Source organism: Sinocyclocheilus rhinocerous, unplaced genomic scaffold, assembly GCF_001515625.1.
Source record: "Sinocyclocheilus rhinocerous isolate Xijiao unplaced genomic scaffold, SAMN03320098_v1.1 scaffold1507, whole genome shotgun sequence".
Classification (NCBI taxonomy): Eukaryota; Metazoa; Chordata; class Actinopteri; order Cypriniformes; family Cyprinidae; genus Sinocyclocheilus; species Sinocyclocheilus rhinocerous.
In genome coordinates this window covers 376,679-402,187 of record NW_015659940.1, presented here as the reverse complement: position 1 = coordinate 402,187, position 25,509 = coordinate 376,679, and the positions used below count along the sequence as shown (strand labels likewise).

Below are 25,509 nucleotides of genomic sequence, written 5' to 3'. Positions count from 1 at the left end.
GCAACGGCGTTCTGAATCCGCGCTTCCTGAGCTTCACGAGCACGCCGGCTCTCTTCCCCCGTCTGCGCGTCCTGAAGCGCTTGATCAGCGCAGCTGCTCCGCCAAGTACAACGTTCAGCAAAACGTCCGAATAAACGAAATCCGGTAGAAGATTGTGTGGTGTGTTCTGCCGAATGTTCAGCAGCTCATCCCTGGTAAAACTGATCGTTTTTGAGAAACAAAAAAACAGGAAAAACGAACAAAAACAGTACAAACACTGGAGAGCCAAACACTGAGGCTGCCGTCTGCGGCGCCATCGCATCGGTTAAAATCGATATGCATATTGCGATATTTACATTTGCGATATTTCGATATATCGTGCAGCCCTAACGAGAAACATATTTTTACTTAAATAATAAATTAAGATAATGAAAGAAAAACTGTGCAACAAGTAGCCTAGTATATGCAGAGTTTCGGTTCATTTTTGTGCTGCGCGAAAGGAAACAGACGGCAGAAAGCGGCATCCTATTTTTCTTTAGGCTTATTTTACAAAAGCACAAAGATTTGTTTTTATTGTGAATGTACACAAATAAAGGCAAACCTTTTACAATTCCGATTATCTTTAGGACTAAAAGGAGTAGTTTCTTCCACTGTTAGAAGGAAAAAATTCAAGTGAATGTGCTGGCGCCGCATGCGCGCACAATTAAGCATCGCTACCTTGACAATGCAGCCTGTTCATTATCATAATAAACGCGTGTTACGTGACCATTCATGCACACATCATGCTACATAAGACGATAAATAAGATTTATATTCCGCTTTTACTCAAAACTCACTTTAAGCCATTAAGGTTAAGTGTTATCACCGTACCGCCGTGATGTTATGCAAAACATTTTGTTTTACGTGGATATTGGAACGCGAGTGAAGTAGGCTACATAATAAATAATATTTTGGCATTCAAATACATCGCGAATACGGAAACATTTGATTTTGTGTGGAATGAGAGACCCAACGTTGGTTTCAGTTTGGTTTTAACCTAAATTATTTCGTTTTGGCTTATCGTTTATATTGCTGTAGCTTCTTATATTTTTAATTCTTGTTCTTTTCTAAATACTGTTAATTGAAAGAATTTGTTGTGGAGTGAGGGGAACTAAAATAGCCTAGCTATGTTTACAGTGTTTATTAAATTATTATAATGTTTGTAAATATTTCACGTCGGCATTAGGCCTATTTCTGAATGAAATAATAAAATGCGACATACGCGACTTATGTTTTTTTTCCCCCCTAAAAACACATTTCTTTATACGTGTAGCGTATTTTAACCATGCAGCAAACGTTTTTAAATATTTTGATAAATTACTGAAAAAAAAAATAATTAAATGACTTTAAAAACCGTTTAATTGATTGTATTAATCAGTCAAAATTCTTACGGTCGATTAACCGGTTAAATGGTTAAAATGAACATCCCTAATCAGATGGTGATATCATGGTACTGTGATATTCTTCCTAATGATTACAATAATCATGCATTGCTTACCATGGTATCCTTCCTTACATGCTTTCCTTTCTTCATTAGTTCTTTCTTTACTTTGTAGCCAATATATGATAAACATATTTTGATATGTTTTCACAAAATATTCTTGTTGCATCTTATTGTTACTACCATAAAATCTAGTGGTTGACATAGCCAAGGCCGATATATCGGCTGATAAATTTTTCTGTTTGGCCAGTAAATGTCTCCGACTTCGTTAGTTTACAGTCTTTGTTTAACGGTTCTGTCTAATAAATAAACATTTATATAATTTATGCAAGTCTATGAATATCTAATAAATATTTAGTTCCACAAACCTCGCAAACTTTACCGGAGCTATATTCAGTTGGTCTCTAGTGTATAGTATGCTGTATTCATGTCATAATCATGTGTACTGTATGTAAAATAAGTGTGTGCACAGACTTACAACCAGATTATTGAGTGCACAGGTTTTTTTTTCTTCTTTGTTTTTTTTTTTTTTTACAATTTCTTTGTTTGTGAAAAATAATATAATTAAATAATATACAAGATTTTTAGATTACAGAACCAAGAAGTTTCTAACTCAAGTATAAATTTGTTTATTTTTCAGGTCAGAGAGTAATTATATAAGTGTCCCAGTGTATTTTATAATCAAAAATCCCACATTATATATACAGTTTTTTCCCCCCCCTGGTTATTATTGGTATTTTGTTTACATAGAATACTGTATCTAGCATTAAATGGTAAACTCTTCTAGCTTTTGTCTGGGCTGCCCCGTCACAGGAAGGAAAGATTAGAAACATTTAACATTATTCAATATATAGATTTTACTAGTATTGGCAAAATAATCATGTTTTATATACCCTACAGCAGTGGTCACCAACCTTTTTAGGCCCAAGATCCCTGACCTCGGCCTTTATGAAAGACAAGATCTACCTATTGAAGAATTGATAGAAAAAGACATCCCAGATTGTACTTCAAATTTGAGGCCTTTTACTTAGTATTTTAATTAGTGATGCGCCGGTCGCGTTTCGAGGAGGGTTCCCCTGTAAAAATCGCATTCCGGGGGTAAAATACACATTTTTCGGCGGGGATCTACCAGTAAAATTCCCATTCCAGGGTCTAAATATCACTTTATTGGGGTTCGCTTCAACCCGCGGGGAGAAGAAAATGCCATTGCCATCGAAACTTTTCTCAAGACCGTTCCCTTCAGTGATGCATTAATATAACCCCAGAAATGTAATGCATTTTTGTACTTATTTTACTGTTATTTTCGGGATCTACTGGGACAGTGATAAAAATCTACATGTCGATCGCGATTGACGGGTTGGCGACCACTGTCCTACAGTGTCAAGGCCTGTATAGCAACTGGTATTTTGGCACATACTATGGTTGCAATGGTAAACTTTTGCTCAGAATGTATACATGGTTTTCCTCCACTGTGCTAGCGTACGGTTATCTGTGCATTCTGTGTGTATTTTCAGTGTTACTCTCATCCTCTTCTGCCGACAACAGCATTAACATTTCCCTGATACATTTCCTCTGGTTCCTGTTACATCAGTATGTCCTCTCCATTTCTACAACGCCCTCCTGTGTACCGCAACCTCTCTGGTACGCTGATGGTCTAATTTAGACAGATTACATGCATGCTTGTCTTTCACATAGCAGGCTATCAGCAATCACACCGTGTCTGCTAAGCCATGGGACTATTGGCATTGTGCTGTGTGGCTAATTATTTTCTTCCTGCAACTAAGGCTTGAAAGATGCATTTAAGCTCAATAGAGTTCAATCGTCAATAACTTGGCTGTATGAAACAGGGTTAAACTGCAGAATTAATTCTTTTGGTTTTCTGCTATCGCTTCTCTTTCTCAAAAGAGGCACTTTGTTGTCTGGCAGCGGTGCTTTTAGACTGTTTTGGCACTAAGCTGAGGTATTTATCATTCTGAAACAAGAGCCTCCATTTAGAGACACTGAAGAATAGTGAAGAAGAGAGGAAGTAGATATAAATACTACGTTATGGTCTGTCTCCCCATCACAACAATCCTTATTTATGAAAGCTTTACATTTGTATGAAATGAAGAAGAATTTCAGTGTGGTTGTGCTTTGTTGCAGCCTTTCTGTGTGGCGGTGTATCTTTCAGCATTGGTGTTCATTTGCCATCTGCATTATCTGCCCTAAATGAAGAAAATCAAACACAGTTTTTAAAATAACTTTTTTTATGACTAAAATAACTATTTAGGACTAAGTCAGGTTTAAAATTTGTTGTTATATATTTCAGAGCCTATTAAATGTAAAAAATAATGGCTTTCAATTATACTGTAATGGCTATAATTAATAGCAAAAATTGAGGGGAAAAGCATTTAATCGAGACTTCAGTAGCAGTATTGGTATCAATGATACTGATGCCATTAAACACATTTAAAATATACCATCTTTATGTTGTTTTTACATTAATTTGGAAGTTCAATGTGAAATTATAAATAATAAGTATGTGAAATTATATGTATATGTCATTTTTTAAATTGTTTGACAGATGACACTAATGTTAACCTTTTATAGATGTTGATGTTGGGAAGTTTCATTTGGTAGTTAATTTACTGCTGAATATGCATTTTAATTTAACATCTAATTTTATAGGCCCCCCAGAAAGAGATTAGCATGTCCCCCCACCCCCTTGGCCCCCTTCAAATTTTCAATTCGATAATCCGGCCATCAAATGAAGATAATTGAATAGCCCTGCTCTATAGGCCTATACTTTCATACTCTTAAGTTTAACTTTTTTATTATTTTTTTATATTATAAAGTTTTTCTACTGTTTGTTGAATATTGGTTTTTGTTTAAAAATAGACAGAATGGTGTAGATTTGTTGATTATTATATTGGTTATTATAAAGGTTATCAGCTACAACATAAACAATTACTGGATAGCAATATCAGCCATATTTCTTAGGGGTGCACAATATATCGATCTGCTATCTCCTTATTTTATAATTATAATTTTTTCTCAATGTGTTTTAATTTGTATTATTTTAACAAAATGTTTTATATTTATAATATCATTCATTTATTGTTGGTTATTGTCCATAACATAAAAACAATTATCCATAATTTCATTATCTGTGCATCCCTGTATTCTTGGCAAATAAACACATATAGAGTATACAGTGTAAATTATTTTAATGAAATTTAAAGGCACAATATGTAATTTTCGCCGCTAGAGGGCGCATATTAAAAATAAACAAAGAGTCGTCGTCTTCATCCCCACAGCCGATGCAATCCGACGGGACTCGGGCAGAAATCATGTTCATGGATGAGCTAATGATTTATTAACGTAGTAAAATGAAGCAGGGTGAGGCTGAAAGCCGTCGAAGCGAAACGAGGCCGCTGAACGAGCGCGACACACGGCTCGAAAGCAGCGGAGCTTTTATTATGCCACAGTCGACCGCTTCCGCTCCTTCCGGTCGTGAGTATGTGGGGGGGAAAAGCAGCGCTGTTTTATCATACTAGATACGTTTGAAAGTTCTGTTATAATGCTACTCTGTGTGGTCGTCACCTGTCTAATAAAACGCATAACATATTAAAGCATCTTTGGTGTTTCCATGTTTTCTACAAAACAAAACCGGAAATCGAGGGGTTATGACGTCATTGGCAGGCGACACAATGACACTATGGACACGCTCCGTGTCACTAGTTAAAATTGCTTATTTCTCTGGATTTAAACATTCTTCGAAACATTTGGGATAATGTAAGTACACAAGTCAGCAAAATACATAACACTGTTCTAGTGTTTTTTTGGATATTTTAATAAAAAAAAAATCTTACATATTTTGCCTTTAAAGGTGTATAATGCCAGATTTGTCCTAAATCTGTTATTGATTTTGCACTATTTTTTTTTTTTTTCTTTTTTTCTTTTTTTCAGGTGATGTAAATTTTTCTTAAGGTCTTATGAGACAATGGCTGTGTCACAGTTGGTCTCATCTTGTTACTTGAGTCCAAACTATCTGGCCTCTTGGGTCTGAAACATTAATGTTGATTAATTTAAAAGATCTGTCCCGGAGTATCGGGTGACAATGCAGGTCTACTCATCCTGATGCGATTGTGTCTCTCAACGGGCTCTTTGTGCGGATGGCTGTATTTGATATGTTTTCTCTTATTTCTTCTGTGCTGTGCTTATGCTGTGCCAAGTGTCATGTATCGTATTAAAACAGTCTCTGCTCTGTTTCACCATCTTTTCCTGCAGCTCCAGAGTCTGAGTCATAATGTGATCTTCACACTGGACTCCCTGTTGAAAGGCGACCTGAAAGGCGTGAAGGGGGTGAGAAATATTTACAGACCTAGTCTCATAAACCATCAGACACGCAGAGCCTAAATACACATGCAGATACATGCAAACCTTTCTCTACAATTGTGCTTTCATACCAAGCCAGAAACATTTAAACAATATCTAAAAAGAAGATGTTGTAGACCCGCTGAAGTACTTGGAAGTGCCTTTGTGTGTAAAGCTCTATTCAAGTAAATGGCTTCATGACATCACAAACTAAACTAGCCCACTGCAGTTTTAATGTAATGTACTGAAACTGAGCGCGGTCAAGTGCGGCTATTTGTGATGTCCTGCTTATCAGAAGATCAGCAGTCTGACTACCACACCAGGAGTCAATCAGAGCCCACTAATGGATCTGTCATTTACCACAAGTAATGGTCATGGTGCTCCAGATATTCATCACAATAATGATGTTATGAGGATGTTACAGTCCTAAATGTGCTGTTTACTTTACTGCAGGAGAAATATCTTCCCTCCACAATGATGCAGATGTGTTAGCTCTGTCTTTGTCATTGGATTTTGGGTGTGACATCTGCTTTGTTGTAAACATGAGGGAGTCTAATTACTTTCACCTGACTCATTACTATTTTCCCATTTTTTTCCAGGACCTGAAAAAACCCTTTGACAAGGCGTGGAAGGACTACGAAACCAAGTTGTACGTTTGCTTTATGCGTGTTAGCTGAGTGTGTCTGTAATATACACATTTGTATATTCATACTGATTATTTTCTGTCTGTGGGCTTTTGCAATTATCAGATGCATTTTACAGTAATCTAAAAGTGCCATCAAAACGCATTTTCTCCTCCACAGATGTGAGATTAATGCAAAATAAACACGGCAATCTATTTGCCAGCTCAGATGAGTTTGTTCTAATTATACAAATATTTGTATTGCTTTTTATGGTCACATTTCTTGCAATCTTACAGTACAAAGATCGAGAAGGAAAAACGTGAGCATGCCAAGCAGCACGGGATGATTCGAACAGAGATCACTGGTGCTGAGATCGCTGAGGAGATGGAGAAAGAACGGAGGCTTTTTCAACTACAGATGTGTGAGGTCTGCAGTGCACTTGAGCTGGTTGGAGAACCTGTCCTCCTCACCAGAAATATGTTATAGTTGATATAGTTTTTTTTTCTTTATTGTTTGTTTTGTTTTGTTTTTCTAAATTAATTAAATTATTTAGAATAAACAGTTTTTAACAGAATATTAATTTATATCTACATAGGTAATTTTGAGTGCTATTAGATACAGACAGTTGTCAAACACAATTTTGGACACATAACACAGTATATGGCCATTGCACACTTGCGTGTTGCTGTAGAGGACATGAATGAGAATTAAGCTGATTTAAGACCCATCCAATATTACTAAAATACAGCATCTTTAGTATTTCCAAAAGAGAATAGCAAGAAAAGAATGTTTTAGTTTATTCATATTGTGCTGATTACATGTATATTGGAATATTTCAGTAGCTGTGGGACATTTAAATACATTTTCTAGGTTAAAGGCTTGACCAGAATATGGAGATTATTCTGAGAATTTTATATATGTACATGGTCAGTGATTTTTTTTTTCTACTAATGCTCCCACTACCCAAAAAACTTTGTTGTTTGGACAGCTGAGAGATCTGTACATTATCATTACAGTGTTTTTTGTAATGGTCAGTGAGTAATCATTCATTCATCAGCATGAGTTTACTTGTGACTTTATCAACAGGTTTTGCTAATGACATTAACATTTAATAAACAGCAGCCAATCCGAGTCCTTTAATGGATCTACACCAAATACCCCAGGTTGCTCTCACATCACCAGCTGTTGTGATTGGTACTTCTAATATAAATCTGAATTATGTAATGCTGTTATCTCAGTGCTAATGGCCTTTTTATCTTATGTCTCGAAAGATTCCCTTAGCATTAGAGCAGATGGCTCAAATTGTGATGTTTCATAATCATCAGTGTTGTGTTTGTTCATTAGGGAGGATAGCTGTGGGTTATTTAACATGTTGATGAATTGTGTTTGTCAATAGGAATTGCATTTTGAATTTATTTCATTCTCCATTAAGGGTTTGCGAGGGGTAGATGTAATGTTAGGTATCTTAGGAAAAAAGAAACCTTAGGTTGCCTTTCAGATGGTATTGGACCAAGTCACTTGATAAAATCTAATATTTAAATTAAATTCAAATTTTTTCATTTAATTAAGCACTGATGTAGAGGAGGCAGTGGTATATTACTGAAAGTCTGGATTGTCTAGACTTTTCATAATTTATCAGGCTTCTGTATTTGGATTTTTCCTATTTTCCTTTCTTGGCGGTTACACAAGTAAGTTTATTTTTACTCAACAAGACATCTAATTTAAGTTAATTCTAAAGATGAGAGCAATGAATAATTTATTATGCAGTGAGGTGACTCATTCTGATACAGGAAGTATCGAAGGAAATGACAAACTCTAGCGAACACATGCAACTAACCTACTGTATGCATTATGAAAACAAAGATGTGCACGCACCCTAATTTAATTAGGAAACTATATACTGTTGTGTGTCTAACATTGTTGACAAATTTGTGGTTATGGGTTTAAAGGTTATGCACAAATATATTCACACACTCTAAGATGAGCAGAATGTGTGCCATTTCACCCCAAGATATATTCAGACATGCCAGGGATCAAAAGGACAGATTAAGTTTCTGAGAATAGCCAAAAACTGCTGTGACTTTGAAAGATATTCTGGAATTTACCTTTCTGGGCTAAATCAGGATTACGATGATGTTTAATTCTTTTGTTTTGTGGGCTTGGTTTGTCACTGCATGTTCTTTTCAGATTTCAGATTTAAAAGATGAAATTTTTGTCCTCTCTAGTTGCTTCTAAATTACACAACAGTTAATTGGTTAATCGAATATTTAGGCTAAATTTAAATATGTGCTATAGAATGTACCTGTAATTTTCCCTAGAATGATTTTGAATAATCCATTTCAAATAATATAGCACTTAAGGTTTCACAATCACTGCATATCTTTTGTTCTACTGTTGGGATACTAAACTGTGTTGTGACCAAAGTCTGTCTCTTTTTGCAGTACCTGATCAAAGTGAATGAAATAAAGACAAAAAAAGGGGTTGACCTCCTTCAGAACTTGATCAAGTATTACCATGCACAGTGCAAGTAAGTGCCATTTGCTTTCCGATGTGTTTTTACCACGAAAGACATTTGCAATATCAATATACTAGATAAATAAGTCTGCTTAAATCCAAATCCTTTAAGGTCATACAACTATCAACATAAATGTGTATTTGACGTGTGATTGTTAATAGTCGATACCGGAAGTGTTATTGATCCATGTAACCTAAGTGTCACTGTCCTGAAAGTCTGAAAAAGTGATGAGCTGAAAGAAAGAACTGAAAGTGTAGTACATTTTTTTCTTCTCAGTCTCTAAAGATTAAGGTTATTTTGAGCTAGTGTTGCCTTTGACCTGTAGATACATCAGCAGAAACCTGCAAGCTTACCTTGCACTTTAAGGTTTTGATTGGTCAGATGTAAGACTGTCAAAGTTAATGTTTGTGATTAGTGTGATTGTGTTCTGACTTATCAGACTTAGCAGAAATATAAAAGTTCCTGGTGTAGCAACCATTTATCACTAAATAAGGAAAAACACTTTATGGATTTTTTTTAAAGCGTCTTATCTGGGTTTAATTTATAAATAAGTAATTCGATTTTGTTGTATAGTGAAATGTAATTATTGAAACTCAATGTGTACAAGTAAAGCGTACAAGAGTGTAGGGCTGCAGCAAAAACAACTTAACACATGTAAGATCATGTCCATAAAGTGTGGAGAACGTTGTTTTATTATTCGATTTGACTTTCATTGGATTCAGTGTTTATGTTCCCAGTGCATTATCCAGTTTAGAGAAATATAGAACATGTTGGTTTTTGTGCATGTGAGGCAAGTAATTATGCATATATTTGCACTTATATTATGAATCTTCACAAATTGAAGAAATTGAACAATAAGCTAATAATTACATAGGCAGAACATTCAGTTTTCTTTCTTTTAAAAGATGACACATGTATAAAACTTTAGATTTTCTCATAAACATTTGAAAACGTAAAAAAAAAAAGGAATTAAAAGGAAGTAAATATTTTAATAAAGTTACAGACTTAGGCATTATACATATACTTTGAAAAACTCTCTACAGTTTTTTATTTAATTTGCTAAAAATATGCCAACGGTCACTCAAATGCAGAATCATGCTCAAACCTCATATATACTGTAAACATCTGATGTGTCCTGACAGCAGAATGTGTGGCACAGTGTCTGTACCACTGACTCATCCAATTTGACTCTGATACTCTTGGCAGGTTGTTAGTGTTGGCACTATTTTAGTGATCTGTCAATATTTGAAACTGGACATTTCCACTACAGGCATCCACAAAACTGAATGTTTTGTTTGTTAGTTCAAAGCTTTAAATGCTTCAAAGGTACTTTTGCTAATTAGAGAGCTCTACTTCAATAAATTGTTAGGCTTATGAGCTAATGATATTTTTACTTATCATTAACTCAGGCTTTCCTGTTTGCAGGTTTCTGTGTGGTGTAGCTTGAAAGTCTATAATTTTTCCTGACTGTATTGAAAAAATATGTACAGCCGATAACTGTTTTCAGTGTGAAAAATGTGTTCATCAATCCATTGTTGTAATTCTTTTTTTTTTTTCTTAAAGCTTTTTTCAAGATGGCTTGAAGACGGCAGATAAGCTAAAGCAGTACATCGAGAAATTAGCAGCTGATCTTTACAATGTATGTACCTTACTCTTTAAAAATTAAAAATTCCTTTAATTCTTTAAAAATATTTGATTTGATAAAACCTTTTTTGCTTACTTTGTTATGGATTGGACTTGGCAATAAAATATTTTATCAGTATCTGGGTCACATTACAAAATTTAGTGTTTAGTGTATAGTCATTTAAAACTGTTATTGCAATCTTTTACTTGTTTCTCTCAGAGCTGCATTACACCTCTGTGTTGTGCACTGTTATGTTCTTTCCTAAGATCTTTGGTCAACTAAAAATAATTGTGCATTGACTATTACTATACCATGTTTTACCTTGCTGGACTTGGTCTGAATGGTGGGCAATAATCATTCATGTGGTCCAGTCTCAAAATATGAAAGTGAAAAATGCAACTACAAATATTAATTCTTAGCATGAGGATATCAAAACCTTATTACAAGGTGAAATATTGCGGTACTTTACAATGACGGGTTTATGTCCTGCACCCCTGATACTGTATGTGTAACAAGTTCTTTTTGATTTTGTGTGATGTAGATAAAACAAACACAAGATGAAGAGAAAAAGCATCTCACTGCATTAAGGGATATCATTAAATCCTATCTACAGCTGGACCAAAAGGAGGTAGGTGTAGAGTGTGGTGTGCCTCAGGGCTCTGTCTTAGGACCAATGCAAATGATCATTTAATTGCCCAAACGTCAATCAAAGGACTTGTTTGGGATTAAATATTTCCAATGTTCATTACATTTACATATGTTAAATATGTAAATATAGTAAATCTATTCAGTATTTAAAATACTGTACACATGTAGAATTCTAATTAATCCTTTAATTGAATGAAACCTGAAGAGTTGAATTTTGCAGTACATCTGTGGATCTAATGTACAGACCCTCCCTAATGCTCGACCTGTACAGGGGAGAGTGTGAGAGGGAGTGCCCAGTGCTGTACCATGCTGGTAGCCAGTATGAAATTGGGCTTGCTGGTAACCAGTGTTGTGCCCCACTGGTTGCTCAGAGAAAAATTGCTGACTCTATCATGTTTAATAAGGAAAATAAATGACAATAAGTAGTTAGTCAATGAATATTTGTTTTATGTGCTAAGTGCCAACACATTGTCGTGACAGCAAACTTGCATTTAATTATGGTAGCATGCTGGGAGACAAGTCTGTAAGTTAGAACAAACCGTAGTGTAGTGTACCATAGTGCATTTAAATGGTTTAACAGATTCGACACACACAGCTTACATGTGCCATGCTTTTCACACCCTCTCCTATGTCTCTCTCACCCGCTTCCTGTATGGATTGAAGTCTAGAAGAGTAAGTGTTCAGCATGTACAGCATGACGTGTGAATGTGATAGAGATTGTCGTGTGTGCACATTAAATAAGTGGCTGTCAGATAAAGCTGATGTTTAAAAGGTTACAAATCTGTTGAGAAATATTGAAAAATCTTCTTTTACAAAAGTGTATTTTTTACACTTTTTTTTTTTCTGTGTATGCAGTATCTGTTGGGATCAATGACTGCATATAGCTGTTTAAAGCACCATGTGTATGTGTGTTTGTACTTGAGCAGGACTCTCAGAGTAAACAGGGTGGCTACAGTATGCACCAGCTGCAGGGAAACAAAGAGTTTGGCAGTGAGAAGAAAGGCTATCTGTTGAAGAAAAGTGATGGGCACACACACACACACACACACACACACACACACACACACACACACACTCATTTAGATGTGATTTCTGATCAATATGAGTTCTTGCTCTCTGCTATAAGTAGTGTTATGCAGTATAATTGTTGTGTTGTAGGTTGAGGAAGGTGTGGCAGAGGAGGAAGTGTTCAGTTAAAGGAGGAATTCTCACCATCTCTCATGCCACTGTGAGTAACTCAGACACACTCATGTGATTTACCCTGTTCACTATAAACCATGTCATCCTATAATCAGCCTAATAAAACAGAGGTCTGACATTTACAGTGAAAAGACTTCATCAGCTTTCTGAACTTTGGCTGAATGTCTCCATAACAACCTAGACATCCCACTGTGTCCCTCTTTATAGCAAGGGTAGACTAGAATAACTTTTTTCCTGAAACATTTTTTGTTATACTGTTGAAAGTCTTTTCACATCCTGATAGCAATCAATAATTAATATTACATAAATATATATAAATCTTATGTGGAAGGCTCAGGACCATAAATAATTGAATTCGCTCCATTCAGTTTAGCTGGTGTGGGAAAAAAAAATTCAGATTCCATCACAGAAGTGCAAGCCAAAATTCGAAGACTTGCCAAAATACACCGAGACAGAATGGAGTAAAACAAGGGTAAACATTGCCAGTGTTTATACAACATGTTCGGGTTTCAATCGATACAACAAACTTGCAGAGTTTCTTCTCGACAGGTAAGCTAAGCTTCAAGTTAAAAGTGTTCCTAATATGTTGGACCTTTTATTGAAGAATTCTACTTTACCTGTTGAAATATGCTATAAGAGCTGTGTTTGGGGGAGGCATGACACGCAAAAGGGGCATTTGCAAACAAAATTATGAATGTTTGAAAGCATGCTTTATTTTAGCTTTAAGAGCCCACTGGGAAAATGAGCAACTGAGTGTTGACCACTTCATCGAATTTCTCTCCTCTCTTCTCCTCTCCACAGCCTTATTTTCATTCACTTCATATCAAATGTGGCCTGCTAAGGTTCTTACTACACTCCTAAACATACTCACTCCTAAACATCATTGTCTTGGACACAGTACCAGTCAGTCACAATAAGTGAAATTATGCAGGCAAAAAGGTCCATTGCCAATAGTTGAGCAATGCATGAAGCACAGCTCACACAGAAGTCACTTTCAAACCAAGCAGCTTTCTTATGGTCAACGTGGCATATTAACGTTAAAAAAAAAAGACTAGATTTCACCCACAGATGTTTACTAAGCAATGGAAAATGTGACAACATTTTTAGTTTAACTGAACACTACCAGTCAGCATTGTTAGCCTCCCTTTCTATGTCTCAGTCTCAGGTCTTGTCCTCCCTCACCCTCCACATCATATGTCATCATTTTTTGTCTTTTCCCCCATGATGTAACTTTCCCCCTTTTAGACCCTCTGTCTCACATTTCATCGTCAAATCAAACCATATTCATAACAGTCTGGACCAGTGTTATGTAACAAACATATGTGTTACATTTCTCAACACCTTTGTTCAGTCAGTAGCCTGTATGCATATCACTATGCGATTGAGCCTATATCAGGTATCTAATAGTTAAATCACTAACTTCGCAAACTACTATCAAGTGTTTTGTGAATATTATTTCTTTGTAAAAGGATGTTAATTTAGTTTTTTTTTTTTTTTAAATGTGTTTTATAGTTTTAAAAACTCTACTCATTTAGTAATGCACTAATGCACTGTGACCCATATGCTACTACATGTATATGCGGTATGAGATGCTGAAAAAAATGACACTCAGCTAAAGATATCCATCTAGTGTGTACATATACCAGAAAAAAAAGTGTGCAGATGGTGCGCAAGAGTACTTTCTGTTCTGAATGTACCCCAGACAGACTGACAAACTCATCTGTGGGCTGTAGACCAGTAATAGACCTACGTTAAATGATTGTCTACCAAAATAATATATAATCTTTGTATTAGCTTCATTTTGTCATTATAAATTTTAAATCACACGGTCTGGTATGCTACAGCAGGAATATGAAGTAGTCAAGCATTTTTCCTGTTGTCACATTTCGTTTCAGTCAAACAGGCAGCCTGTCAAACTCAACCTGCTCACATGTCAGGTCAAGCCCAGCACTGAGGACAGGAAGTGCTTCGATCTCATTTCCCGTGAGTCAACAGACACCCACAGGGAGAGCTTCTTTTGTGGGAAACCACAGGAGTGATTTAGTAGCTTAGTGTAATGTGTTTGTTTACTTTACCATACTCAATCTTGGAAGAAAATTGTCAAACTTAATTTTAAATAGTTGTATAATTGCAACATTAATGTGATTTATGACTTTAATACTATCTTCTGGTGTTTAATTAGATTAATGGAAATCACTTCATGTATATGCAGATGGCTTATATTTTATTTGTCATGTGTTTCAGATAACCGTACATATCATTTCCAGGCTGAAGATGAGCAGGAATTTATAATGTAAGATTTTTTTATGGGACTTTTTTTTTTTTTACACCACTTTGCATCTGTAAGTCACAAACTTTGAAATCTAACTTCTCTGTAAATGCAGTAATCTGTAATAATTTTTTATATGCTGATAATGGGATCTCTCTGCAATTTAACAATTATGAACAATTATAGCAATCTGCCAAGAGGTGAAAACAACTATTATTTTGTGTGACTAGATTGTACTACTTTTACGGCAAACTAATATCGCAAATAGAGTTTGAGATTTTAACTCTCGTCTAAAGCATTTGCTCGATGGGTTTCGTGAATCTCTGTTGTGAGAAGTCTGTGAAGTGGTGTTCGATTGTTATAATTTGGTACTTACTCATTGAGGTCACTAACACCACAATGACATTTCCCAGACTCCTTTAGATGCAAACATTCTCACAAAAAAAAGCATCTACCATCTCATAACGTGTCTAAGTATTTTTAACGGCTGGCTTTGCTTCTTACCTACACTGCTGTGAGCTCCCTGCTGTTTATCAGAGAACTCCATGACTGAGCCATTTGACAGCCATTATAAAGGGCTTTTAAAAGCACAGAGGCTGATCAGAATGAGGCCCTATAACCCCTTTATACATCAGTCCTGCAGTCCTTTCACCTCTGCTTTGACTGGAATCTCTTTTAAAAGCCACAAGCCGATCACATCATCTAGCTAACAAGGAGGCAAGGCATGCTTTTGAACTTAGTATATCACCCCATTTTTTGTAAAATATATCTTATTTACGAAAAAAAATGGCAAAGGGATAAAAGTAGGAAGATGAATAAGAGAGTCTGAAGAAGGGCTTAAATGTTGCTTTAGGATTTAGCTGTTGTTTTTTTGAAGCAATACACTCTTGTTGGCACATTGGTATTTCAGCATTACATGACAGAGTGTTTAAGACAATATTATAAAAATCTTATGTTATGCAGCACATCAGTGTCCGTTTTAAAACAATGGACCAATCAGAAGAAGGACTGGAATGGATAAGCAATTCAAGCTTTTTACAGTAGCAACTGTGTACAGTTACCATGCAGTCAAAAATGGACAACTTTCCTAATACATGTTCCTGTTAGCATGTTATTCCAAAGAAAAATGTATTTGCACTAGGGCTGCACAATTAATCGAATTTCTAATCGTGATTACAATTATGGATGCCACAATTACGTAATCGTTCAAAGTGGCAATTAATCGTTCAAAGTCCACTTATGTTATTCTGTGTGCTTAAGATGCGTTTTTTCTTTCTACGTGTTATCTTAAGGGTTTTTCCATTGTTTTAATTTTAGTTTTAGTATAACATTATAATACCATTCATATTTTTACTTTTTTTTATAATTTAAAGAAGAAACCAATCCGATGTATAGTTGACATTTGAGGCTTAATACTATTGAAAAGCACTAAAAGTTTTTCAGTTAGAGTGTTTTCAGCTTGTTTATTTTCATATAAAAATACGGCATGCAGTTGCATCAAACAATGGTATAAACATCATTCAATGTAAATTGTGATCATCGGAATTAATAACCGCAATTACAATTTCAAGGGAATAATCGACAATTATGATTTTTGTCTTTGATTTTTATGATTTTTGCCCTAATTTGCACTCTTCAGTTTATTTAGTTGTGTCATAAAACTGTAAATAAAAAAGATGGAGAATTCTCCTTGTGTTGCTCTGTTAATGTGTTTCTGCCTCTACAGATGGATCTCAGTGTTAACTAACAGTAAGGAGGAGGCGCTTAACATGGCCTTCAGAGGAGAGCAGGGTGGAGGAGATGATGGGCTGGAAGATCTCACTAAAGCCATAATAGACGATGTGCTGCGCATGCCCGGAAATGAAGTGTGCTGTGATTGTGGGGCTCCAGGTGCATATCTGTCTGTCCATCCATCCATCCACCCATCTATCTATCTATCCGTCCGTCTGTCTGTCTAAAAAGAAAATAATAATAAAACTGTCTGGTAAGGTTTCTCGGCCTCATTTCACTCTCTCCTCTCAGGTCTCTTCTCCACTCAATCTGTTTTTATTTTTTTGAATCCCTATTTCTGTTTTTCTCACTCTATTACCAGTGAAATCTGTCTCTCTCATGATGAAGCAGCGGCAGTGTGAGTGTGAGGATCAGGCAGTCAGTACAGACGAGCGCTGTTACATCACTCTCTTATGTAATTGGCTCATGCAAGCTATGCTGAACGTTCTGAGAGGGCGGCTGCTGCTCCAGGGATTATTTGATCAGCCTCTTTCACGTTCATTGTTTTCTCTCTCTGCAAGAGGATAGAGATGTGGCCCAGGAAAGGATCCTGGGGCCTTTATACTTGTTTTAATTTGTTGTAACATATAAATTGATGAACAATTTATAAATCGGTGAAATACGTTTTTATAGATTGTCAGGCTTATCAGTGAAAAGATTATTAATGCTATCCTGTTAGATGACCATTGTTAATGAGTAATGCCAGAATAAAGGCCCAGAATTCACACCAAGGAAATAACTATCAATAACTATAACTATAAAGTTTTAATCATTCTAAGTCCACACCACAATTATAATAATAATAACAAAAAATGTTAACATCGGTGTAGACACTAATATAGTTATCTTTATATTTATTGTTCTTGGTGTGAACGGTCCTTTAAAGGTGCAGTAGGAAACCTTGGAAAATGCTAACTTTAGCCTGATAGCACTGAAAGCGAACGTCCCACCCTCCCTGCAATCGCCGTCCAAAGCCATGCCCCCTGAACACATATACGCTGACAGACCAGAATACCAGAGACTACAATACAATAGGCTACATCAGCGGTGCCCAATTCCAGTCCTCGTGCCCTCTTACTCTGCACATTTCATATGTATCTCTTATCACGTGCGACGTTTGTTCTGTTCGACCGTAAGTGCCCTGGGAAATGTACATCACCGGATATTCTGCCATGATTCCAGTTCGAAGCGAGCGAATATGTTCCATACAAAGGGCATTAAAGTGTGCGAGACGTGAATTTAAATAGTATTTATTTACAGAGGTATATTATGTCACACTTCTTTAGTAACTTTCATCTGTGTGTGAAGATGCTGTGCAGCGCAAATCCGTGAATGAATGTTCCGAAGTGAAGTAAACTTCAACGGATTTCCCCTGCTTCCCTTGTGTGAGGACTGGAATTGGGAACCGCTGGGCTACATCATGTGTCATTCACCGGTGAGAAAACTTTATAGTAGTTAGTAAAAGTACTACAATACCAGGAAGGAAGATCAGGTTGTTGATGCTGGTCTGCCATTCTCGCTCTGTCTGCACAGCGTGCGTGAACGCGCTGATGATGTATCCTGTCTGCGCGAACAGGGTGCGCAGAGGTATGCAAATACATATGTTGACAGGCAGGTAGGAAAGCCAATTAAAACGCTCGGACCGAGCATTTTGATTGGACGAACATTTCTTGGTCCTACGCCTTCCACAGAATATATAAATACAGATAAATACATTTAGACCACTTAACTTAATGATTGCTATCGGGATGTGAAGAGACTTTCAACCAGCATAACAAAAAATGTTTCTGAAGACAATCACCTATTGATAGTTTTCACGTGACATCACACCCTTATAGGAATGCCCACCTGGAGGGCAAAACGAAGCTTTGCTCCACTGACCGCCAGTTATTGTTACGCAGACTATGTAAACTATGCATCATTAATATAGAGATTACTAAATTTGATATTTTAATATTAATGTTTTAAATATATTAAGGCACTTTAAGTATTTTTACAACGTTTTGTGACACTGTTTAATGATTGAAATATTGCCGCGGGTGCTTAATATGGATTGCAATTGGATGCACTATCACTTCTTTGACTGAATAGTGCATGTAGTAGCCTTCAGTAGGTCTTGGGTTTAGTGTATATGTGAGTCCATACCTGCGGTCCGCTCGCTCCTTCCTCACCGGGAAGCCCACGGATTCCCTGGAAAGGACACGATATGTCAGCCGCATGGGTCATGTAGTTTCTAACACCCTGACGGACGGGACAAGCGGGGCTAATGACCTTGCATTTCGTACATCAAGGCCTTGCTGTAATTCCATCATTCATCATGTTCTTCTTCTCTGGTTACTGTTATTACAGCATTACCAGGATGCCACTCAATTAATCTACACTCTGGCAAAGCTATTGCTCAAATGGGAGCCTGCCAAGAAAAAGGACACAATTGACTCTCTGACATTCACACAATTCTACTGTCTGTTTTTCTAGCCTGCTAAATTACTTTAATTGAGATCCATTAAAAACTTCCTCCATCCATCTGCTTCCTCCAGGTCTTCGAGCCAGTCACGTGACTGAAAGTTATGAATTGCACCTTTAATTCATATTACGTATGAGATGAACTATAGACCAAATATTCAGTAGATATAAGTTGAATTATGTTGTTACACAACTATGCTGTTGGGAGGTTGTTAGCATGTTGCTACATTGCTGTGTCATAGCTAAGGTGTCATAGCTACTTTCATATGCAGTTCTTATGTTTTAGGTGGTTGGTAGCACGTTATATTACTAAGCAGTTGCTAAGGTGTTCTACGTGGTTGTTAGCACTAAGCACATAGCTACTTTTATATGCAGTTGCTAATGTGTTTTAGGTGGTTGTTAGCATCGTGCTATATTGCTGTGTGGTAACTAAAGTGCTCTGTGTGGTTGTTAAATTAGTATAGTTTCTATTCTCGTTTAGGAGTTCTGGGTGGTTGTTAGCACATTGCTACATTGCTATGAGGGTGTTAAGGTGTTCTGGAAGGTTGTTAGCACATTGTTACATTTCTTCTATGCAGTTTCTTTGGTGTTCTGGATGGTTGTAAGGACGTTGCACTGCAGTTGGTCAGGTGTTAAGGATTGGTTGCATTTTATGAACTAGGTGTAAAAAATAAGTCACATGATTTCAGGTATCATTTATGTCAGTAGCACAGACTATGTGGGATGAGTATGCATCATAGTTGCATCATACTCCTTTTTAAAACGAACCATTCTAGTCAACATTGATTCAAAGATTCAAGTTTAGGAAGCTTCAGGTCCACACGCCATGAGGCTTGAGTTATTGTGTTGAGCTGTTATTCAGCTCCTCCGCTGAGAGCGAAACACTAATCTGTGTCAAGGTGCATGACTCCTTAAACCAGTGAGTCTGTTTGAAAACAGGCTGGTTTATTTTTTTAACCAGAGAGATGAATGATTGTATTTAATGCTAACTGATTGTGTGTCTGTCAGAGAAGAAATAATGTACAAGTACATCTGGGATTTACTGCACATGCAGAGAAAGCTGCTGGAGAAGACCTGTATCTATATATAGCTGCTGTGTATGTGTGTGTTCTCTTATCTTTGTTACCCTGTCATTGGTTCTGTTCAGGGATGTCACTGGCACTCATGGAGCCACAAACACACCTGCCGCCAACACTAACACACAAACAGATCGTGTTATATTCTCATACAAACACGGATAGCATGGCACTCTGAATTAAACTCCATTCAGTATTTACCATTCCATCTTCTAGAACAGTGGTTCTCAATTCCAGTCCTGGCGACCCCCTGCTCTGCATATTTTGCATGTCTCTCTTACTTAACACACCTGATTCAGATAACCAGCTCGTTAGAAGAGAGCTCCATGCATGAACTGTGTTCCGATTGACAGGGTCTCTACACAGTGTTCATTGCTCCCTATTCCCTGAGCACAGGAAATCACTTTGCGCTACGCCAGTGCCTGCAGCACCTTCACACAGATGAAACTTACTAGAGAAGTGTGACATAAATAAATACAATTTAAATTCACGTCTTGCACATTTTAATGCCTTTTGAATGGAACATATACTCTCCCTTTGAACTGGAATCATGGTGGAATATCCTTTAAAGTCCACTAGAATTTAAAATTATGAGTGCAACTAGGACCCCTTGTGGTAAAAATGTGTTTGTTTATTTTCCTTTTCAACATTTTTTTTTGATGTTCTCAGATCCCAAATGGTTGTCAACTAACCTCGGAATCTTGACGTGCATCGAATGTTCAGGCATTCACCGGGAGATGGGTGTCCACATCTCACGCATTCAGTCTATGGAGCTAGACAAACTGGGAACCTCTGAACTCTTGGTGTGTTCGATTTATTTATTTTTTTTCAGTATAGCAAAGGTCTTAAACAGGGTTTCTTTGGCAGTATTGCAGGGTGTCTGCCAATTATTGTTTGATCACAAACTAATTTATGTGACAAAATAAAAAATATAGCCAAATTAAAAGTTCAGCTAAATGTTTTATTGTCCTTACTACATATATCAAAATGTATCAAGTTAGTTTAAATTTGTATGTGCAAAACTTAATATCCTATTATCATCTTTAACTAAAACATGTTTGTGAATTGAAATTAAGCTAAAATAAAATATAAATATTATATGAAAAATGTAAGTTGCCTTGGTAACTAGCTGCAGAAAGTTTAATTTGAAGCACTAAAATTACTAACAAGACTATTATAACTGTTATAAATATAAATAAAACTAAATAAATAATACAGAATTACTAAAAATGTAACTAAAATAAAAATGAAAACTAAAAAAAAAAATGCTCATTCAAAATATTGTACAATAAAACAATAATAGTATATAAATAATATTAACATTTTTTATTTTATTTTAATGGTTTTATGGTGCAAGAAGCATCATAACCAAGTGTAAATACATCAGTATGATACTTATTAATGTTATTATAGGCCAAGCTTAAAATGCAGCACTCAGTTTTATACATTATCTAATAATAAATAGTCCATGGCCAAACCCTTTAATATTTTAAAATCATATTTCATATAATGAAATGGGGTCAGTGCATGAGACAAATGCATAATTGATTTTTCTACATAATTCTACATAATTAATAATTATTCATTTATTTAATGATATTTGAAGAATTAGATGTATTGCAATTTAGGCATATTTCATTTTGTTTTCCTCTATTCTTTGCTTTCAGCTGGCCAAGAATGTGGGAAACAATAGTTTTAATGAAATAATGGAGGGAAATCTTCCTTGGCCGTCTCCCAAGCCCACTCCTGCTAGTGACATGTAAGTACATATAGCAAGCATAAAATTAATTGTCATATTATATTTTAGTTTTCTAGTGTATTGAAAATACATTCCGGTAAATTATAGATTTCCTTTATTTTCAGTTGCTTAAACATTTTTGAATGTTTGGATATTAATGTAAAATCCCATTTTACAAAAATTGTATTTCCCTCTCTCTTATGTCGATCTTAGGACTGTTCGTAAGGAGTTTATCAATGCTAAGTATGTAGATCATAAGTTCGCAAGAAAAACCTGCAGCTCAGCAGCAGCCAAGATGAGTGAGCTGTTTGAAGCCATCAGGTCACATGACCTGCTAGCTCTCATCCAGGTGTATGCTGAGGGGGTAGAGCTTATGGAACCACTACCTGAAGGAGGACAGGTGAGTGACAGCGTCTGAGAGTCAAATCGATCATTAAAGGTATAGTAACTAGGACAGTGGGAAAATAGGGTCACTTAATCATTTACCATTTCATTTTTATTAAAAAAAAATTTGACCCCTGAAAGGAAATATGCCGACCATTTTGGGAGGAGATAATAGGTCCACAGGGACAGAGTGTATTTATACCTAAACAATTATATGGCATGATCGATGACCCATGCACATCAGACTCTTTGATGAGCACAGATTTTGAGGTCTGGTGAAAATCAGAAAGCAGACACGCTGGATGTGACTTGAATCATCTGCCTTGATCTTTTCTCCGTTTTCCTCACTGAGGGGTCTGTCATTGTATCAACTAATGACTGTGATAATGCTGCCACCCGACTCAGAGATGAACAGCTGCTTTTGAGGGGGTGTATTCGGGGAAAAAATTCTCAATCTAAAATTATCTCTGTTTCGCTTTTTATGATGTAGCCCAGGGGTCTTCAAATAAAATTGCTTGAGGTCCAGTAATGAACACTCCTCACCAGACGAGGTCTGAACAATTATATACCTAAAAAACATGAATTGATGGTTTTTGCCATTCACCTATATCTGCAGGATATTTACAGTAAGCTCAAATTTAAGACTTTTTAAGACCTGCACAAATAAAATTAAAATAACTGTAAAAAGATTTAGAGTTCAGATACAGGTTTTCACAAAAACAAAATGCTTTATAAATTTCCTTTATTTTCAGTTGCTTAAACATTTTTGAATGTTTGGATATTAATGTAAAATCCCATTTTACAAAAATTGTATTTCCCTCTCTCTTATGTCGATCTTAGGACTGTTCGTAAGGAGTTTATCAATGCTAAGTATGTAGATCATAAGTTCGCAAGAAAAACCTGCAGCTCAGCAGCAGCCAAGATGAGTGAGCTGTTTGAAGCCATCAGGTCACATGACCTGCTAGCTCTCATCCAGGTGTATGCTGAGGGGGTAGAGCTTATGGAACCACTACCTGAAGGAGGACAGGTGAGTGACAGCGTCTGAGAGTCAAATCGATCATTAAAGGTATAGTAACTAGGACAGTGGGAAAATAGGGTCACTTAATCATTTACCATTTCATTTTTATTAAAAAAAAATTTGACCCCTGAAAGGAAATATGCCGACCATTTTGGGAGGAGATAATAGGTCCACAGGGACAGAGTGTATTTATACCTAAACAATTATATGGCATGATCGATGACCCATGCACATCAGACTCTTTGATGAGCACAGATTTTGAGGTCTGGTGAAAATCAGAAAGCAGACACGCTGGATGTGACTTGAATCATCTGCCTTGATCTTTTCTCCGTTTTCCTCACTGAGGGGTCTGTCATTGTATCAACTAATGACTGTGATAATGCTGCCACCCGACTCAGAGATGAACAGCTGCTTTTGAGGGGGTGTATTCGGGGAAAAAATTCTCAATCTAAAATTATCTCTGTTTCGCTTTTTATGATGTAGCCCAGGGGTCTTCAAATAAAATTGCTTGAGGTCCAGTAATGAACACTCCTCACCAGACGAGGTCTGAACAATTATATACCTAAAAAACATGAATTGATGGTTTTTGCCATTCACCTATATCTGCAGGATATTTACAGTAAGCTCAAATTTAAGACTTTTTAAGACCTGCACAAATAAAATTAAAATAACTGTAAAAAGATTTAGAGTTCAGATACAGGTTTTCACAAAAACAAAATGCTTTATAAAATGATAAACTTCACATTTCAGCCTTTAAACCATTTTTTTAAGAACATAGAGTTACAAGTATCAATTATTATATTAATTGAAACAATTATTATCTATCATTATATTAATTAAATAACATATAAATATATTTAACGAATAAATATAATCTTAATTGTTTATATTTGTAATACATTATCTTGTCAGTCCACCAGTTCACATTTACAACAATTGTAAATGAGTAAAAACATTGGTTTCTCCGTTAACGGCAGTACATAATGTAGCGCAGCAGCTGACTTTGAAACGTGCAGCGCTCATATTTATTCAATGAAGTTTAATCACATTAAGCCAGGGGTCTCCAATTAAGAATTTCTTGTACCAAGACTTTTTATGGCCTTACATTTAACTTTCCTAATTTTTGAGAATGCCATTGTTTTACACTCACTGAAAGTTTCATCTGTCTGTGCGCTGCTCTCTGCTGTCTTCACTAAACGCACGACTGCACATAGTCTGAACATAGCAACAGTTAACTGTAGTAGCAACCCATGGCGCCATAGGCCCAAACGGCTCTACTGATCTGACCTTGATGTGCTTGATATAAATTTGATTTTATTAGAAATTAGCATTTGGCATGTATTTATTTCCTCATGTCAAAATGCTTTGTGGTCCGGATTCGGACCGGAGTCTGCTAGTTGGCAACCCCTGATGTAGCCTATTGCCCGAGCATAAGCTGATTTCGGGTTATCTTTTTTTGAATCCTCAAACATGAAGCAGTGTCCATGGCTATGTCAGAGACACTATTAGCCAGATATGTTAGTGGATCTTCATCAATACATTACATAACACAATTGAAGTTACAATATACATACATTACTATTCAAAAGTTTGGGGTCAGTCTTTTTGAAAGTCCCTTATAACTACCAAGGCTGCTTTTATTTTATTTGATCGAAAACAAAGTAAAAACAGCAATATTGTGAAATATTTTTTTACAATTTCAAATAACTGTTTTATATTTTAATACATCTGAAAATGTAATTTTACATTTTCCAGTAGGGATGCTCCGATCGATCGGCCAGAGATCGGTATCGGCCGATAATCACTTTTCATGACTCGATCGGTACTCACTATTTGGCCGATCTCACGAACCGATCGCAATTTGATGACGTCAACGCCTGACCATGTACATGATGCGTGGGGACGTAAATGATTTTAAGCCACAGGCATGTCATCGGCAGTGTGGAATGCTATGACGTTTCAACTCCGATGGATCGGCCAGAGATCGGTATCGGCCGATAATCACTTTTCATGACTCGATCGGTACTCACTATTTGGCCGATCTCACGAACCGATCGCAATTTGATGACGTCAACGCCTGACCATGTACATGATGCGTGGGGACGTAAATGATTTTAAGCCACAGGCATGTCATCGGCAGTGTGGAATGCTATGACGTTTCAAGAAACGATGAAAAATTAGCTATTTGTCGTGTATGTTTTGCATGATGATGAATGGATGGTTCATTTTTAACAGCAGATTCAGTGACGTTAGAGCTGATCTGCGCCTCACTGCACACGTCTGCGGCGCGTTACGTCTCCACGGGAACCGGAGCTGATCGAGGCGCTCTAGTCAGTGCTTGTGTTTATACTGCAGCCGCGGCATGT

General features: G+C 36.4%; 1 protein-coding gene across 1 annotated transcript in view; it reads left to right on the top strand.

Moving 5' to 3' along the window:
- The window catches only part of LOC107724564 (arf-GAP with SH3 domain, ANK repeat and PH domain-containing protein 1-like), a 114,091-nt gene that overhangs the window by 67,816 nt on the left and 20,766 nt on the right, over positions 1-25,509 (top strand). Inside the window, exons 6-20 of the mRNA XM_016533539.1 lie at positions 5,729-5,803; positions 6,415-6,464; positions 6,735-6,864; positions 8,880-8,965; positions 10,517-10,592; positions 11,119-11,205; positions 11,889-11,897; positions 12,152-12,252; positions 12,384-12,453; positions 14,321-14,408; positions 14,670-14,718; positions 16,421-16,584; positions 20,673-20,806; positions 21,671-21,762; positions 21,955-22,141. Coding sequence (XP_016389025.1) covers positions 5,729-5,803; positions 6,415-6,464; positions 6,735-6,864; positions 8,880-8,965; positions 10,517-10,592; positions 11,119-11,205; positions 11,889-11,897; positions 12,152-12,252; positions 12,384-12,453; positions 14,321-14,408; positions 14,670-14,718; positions 16,421-16,584; positions 20,673-20,806; positions 21,671-21,762; positions 21,955-22,141 — 1,398 coding nt within the window. The remainder of the gene's footprint in view (positions 1-5,728; positions 5,804-6,414; positions 6,465-6,734; positions 6,865-8,879; positions 8,966-10,516; positions 10,593-11,118; positions 11,206-11,888; positions 11,898-12,151; positions 12,253-12,383; positions 12,454-14,320; positions 14,409-14,669; positions 14,719-16,420; positions 16,585-20,672; positions 20,807-21,670; positions 21,763-21,954; positions 22,142-25,509) is intronic.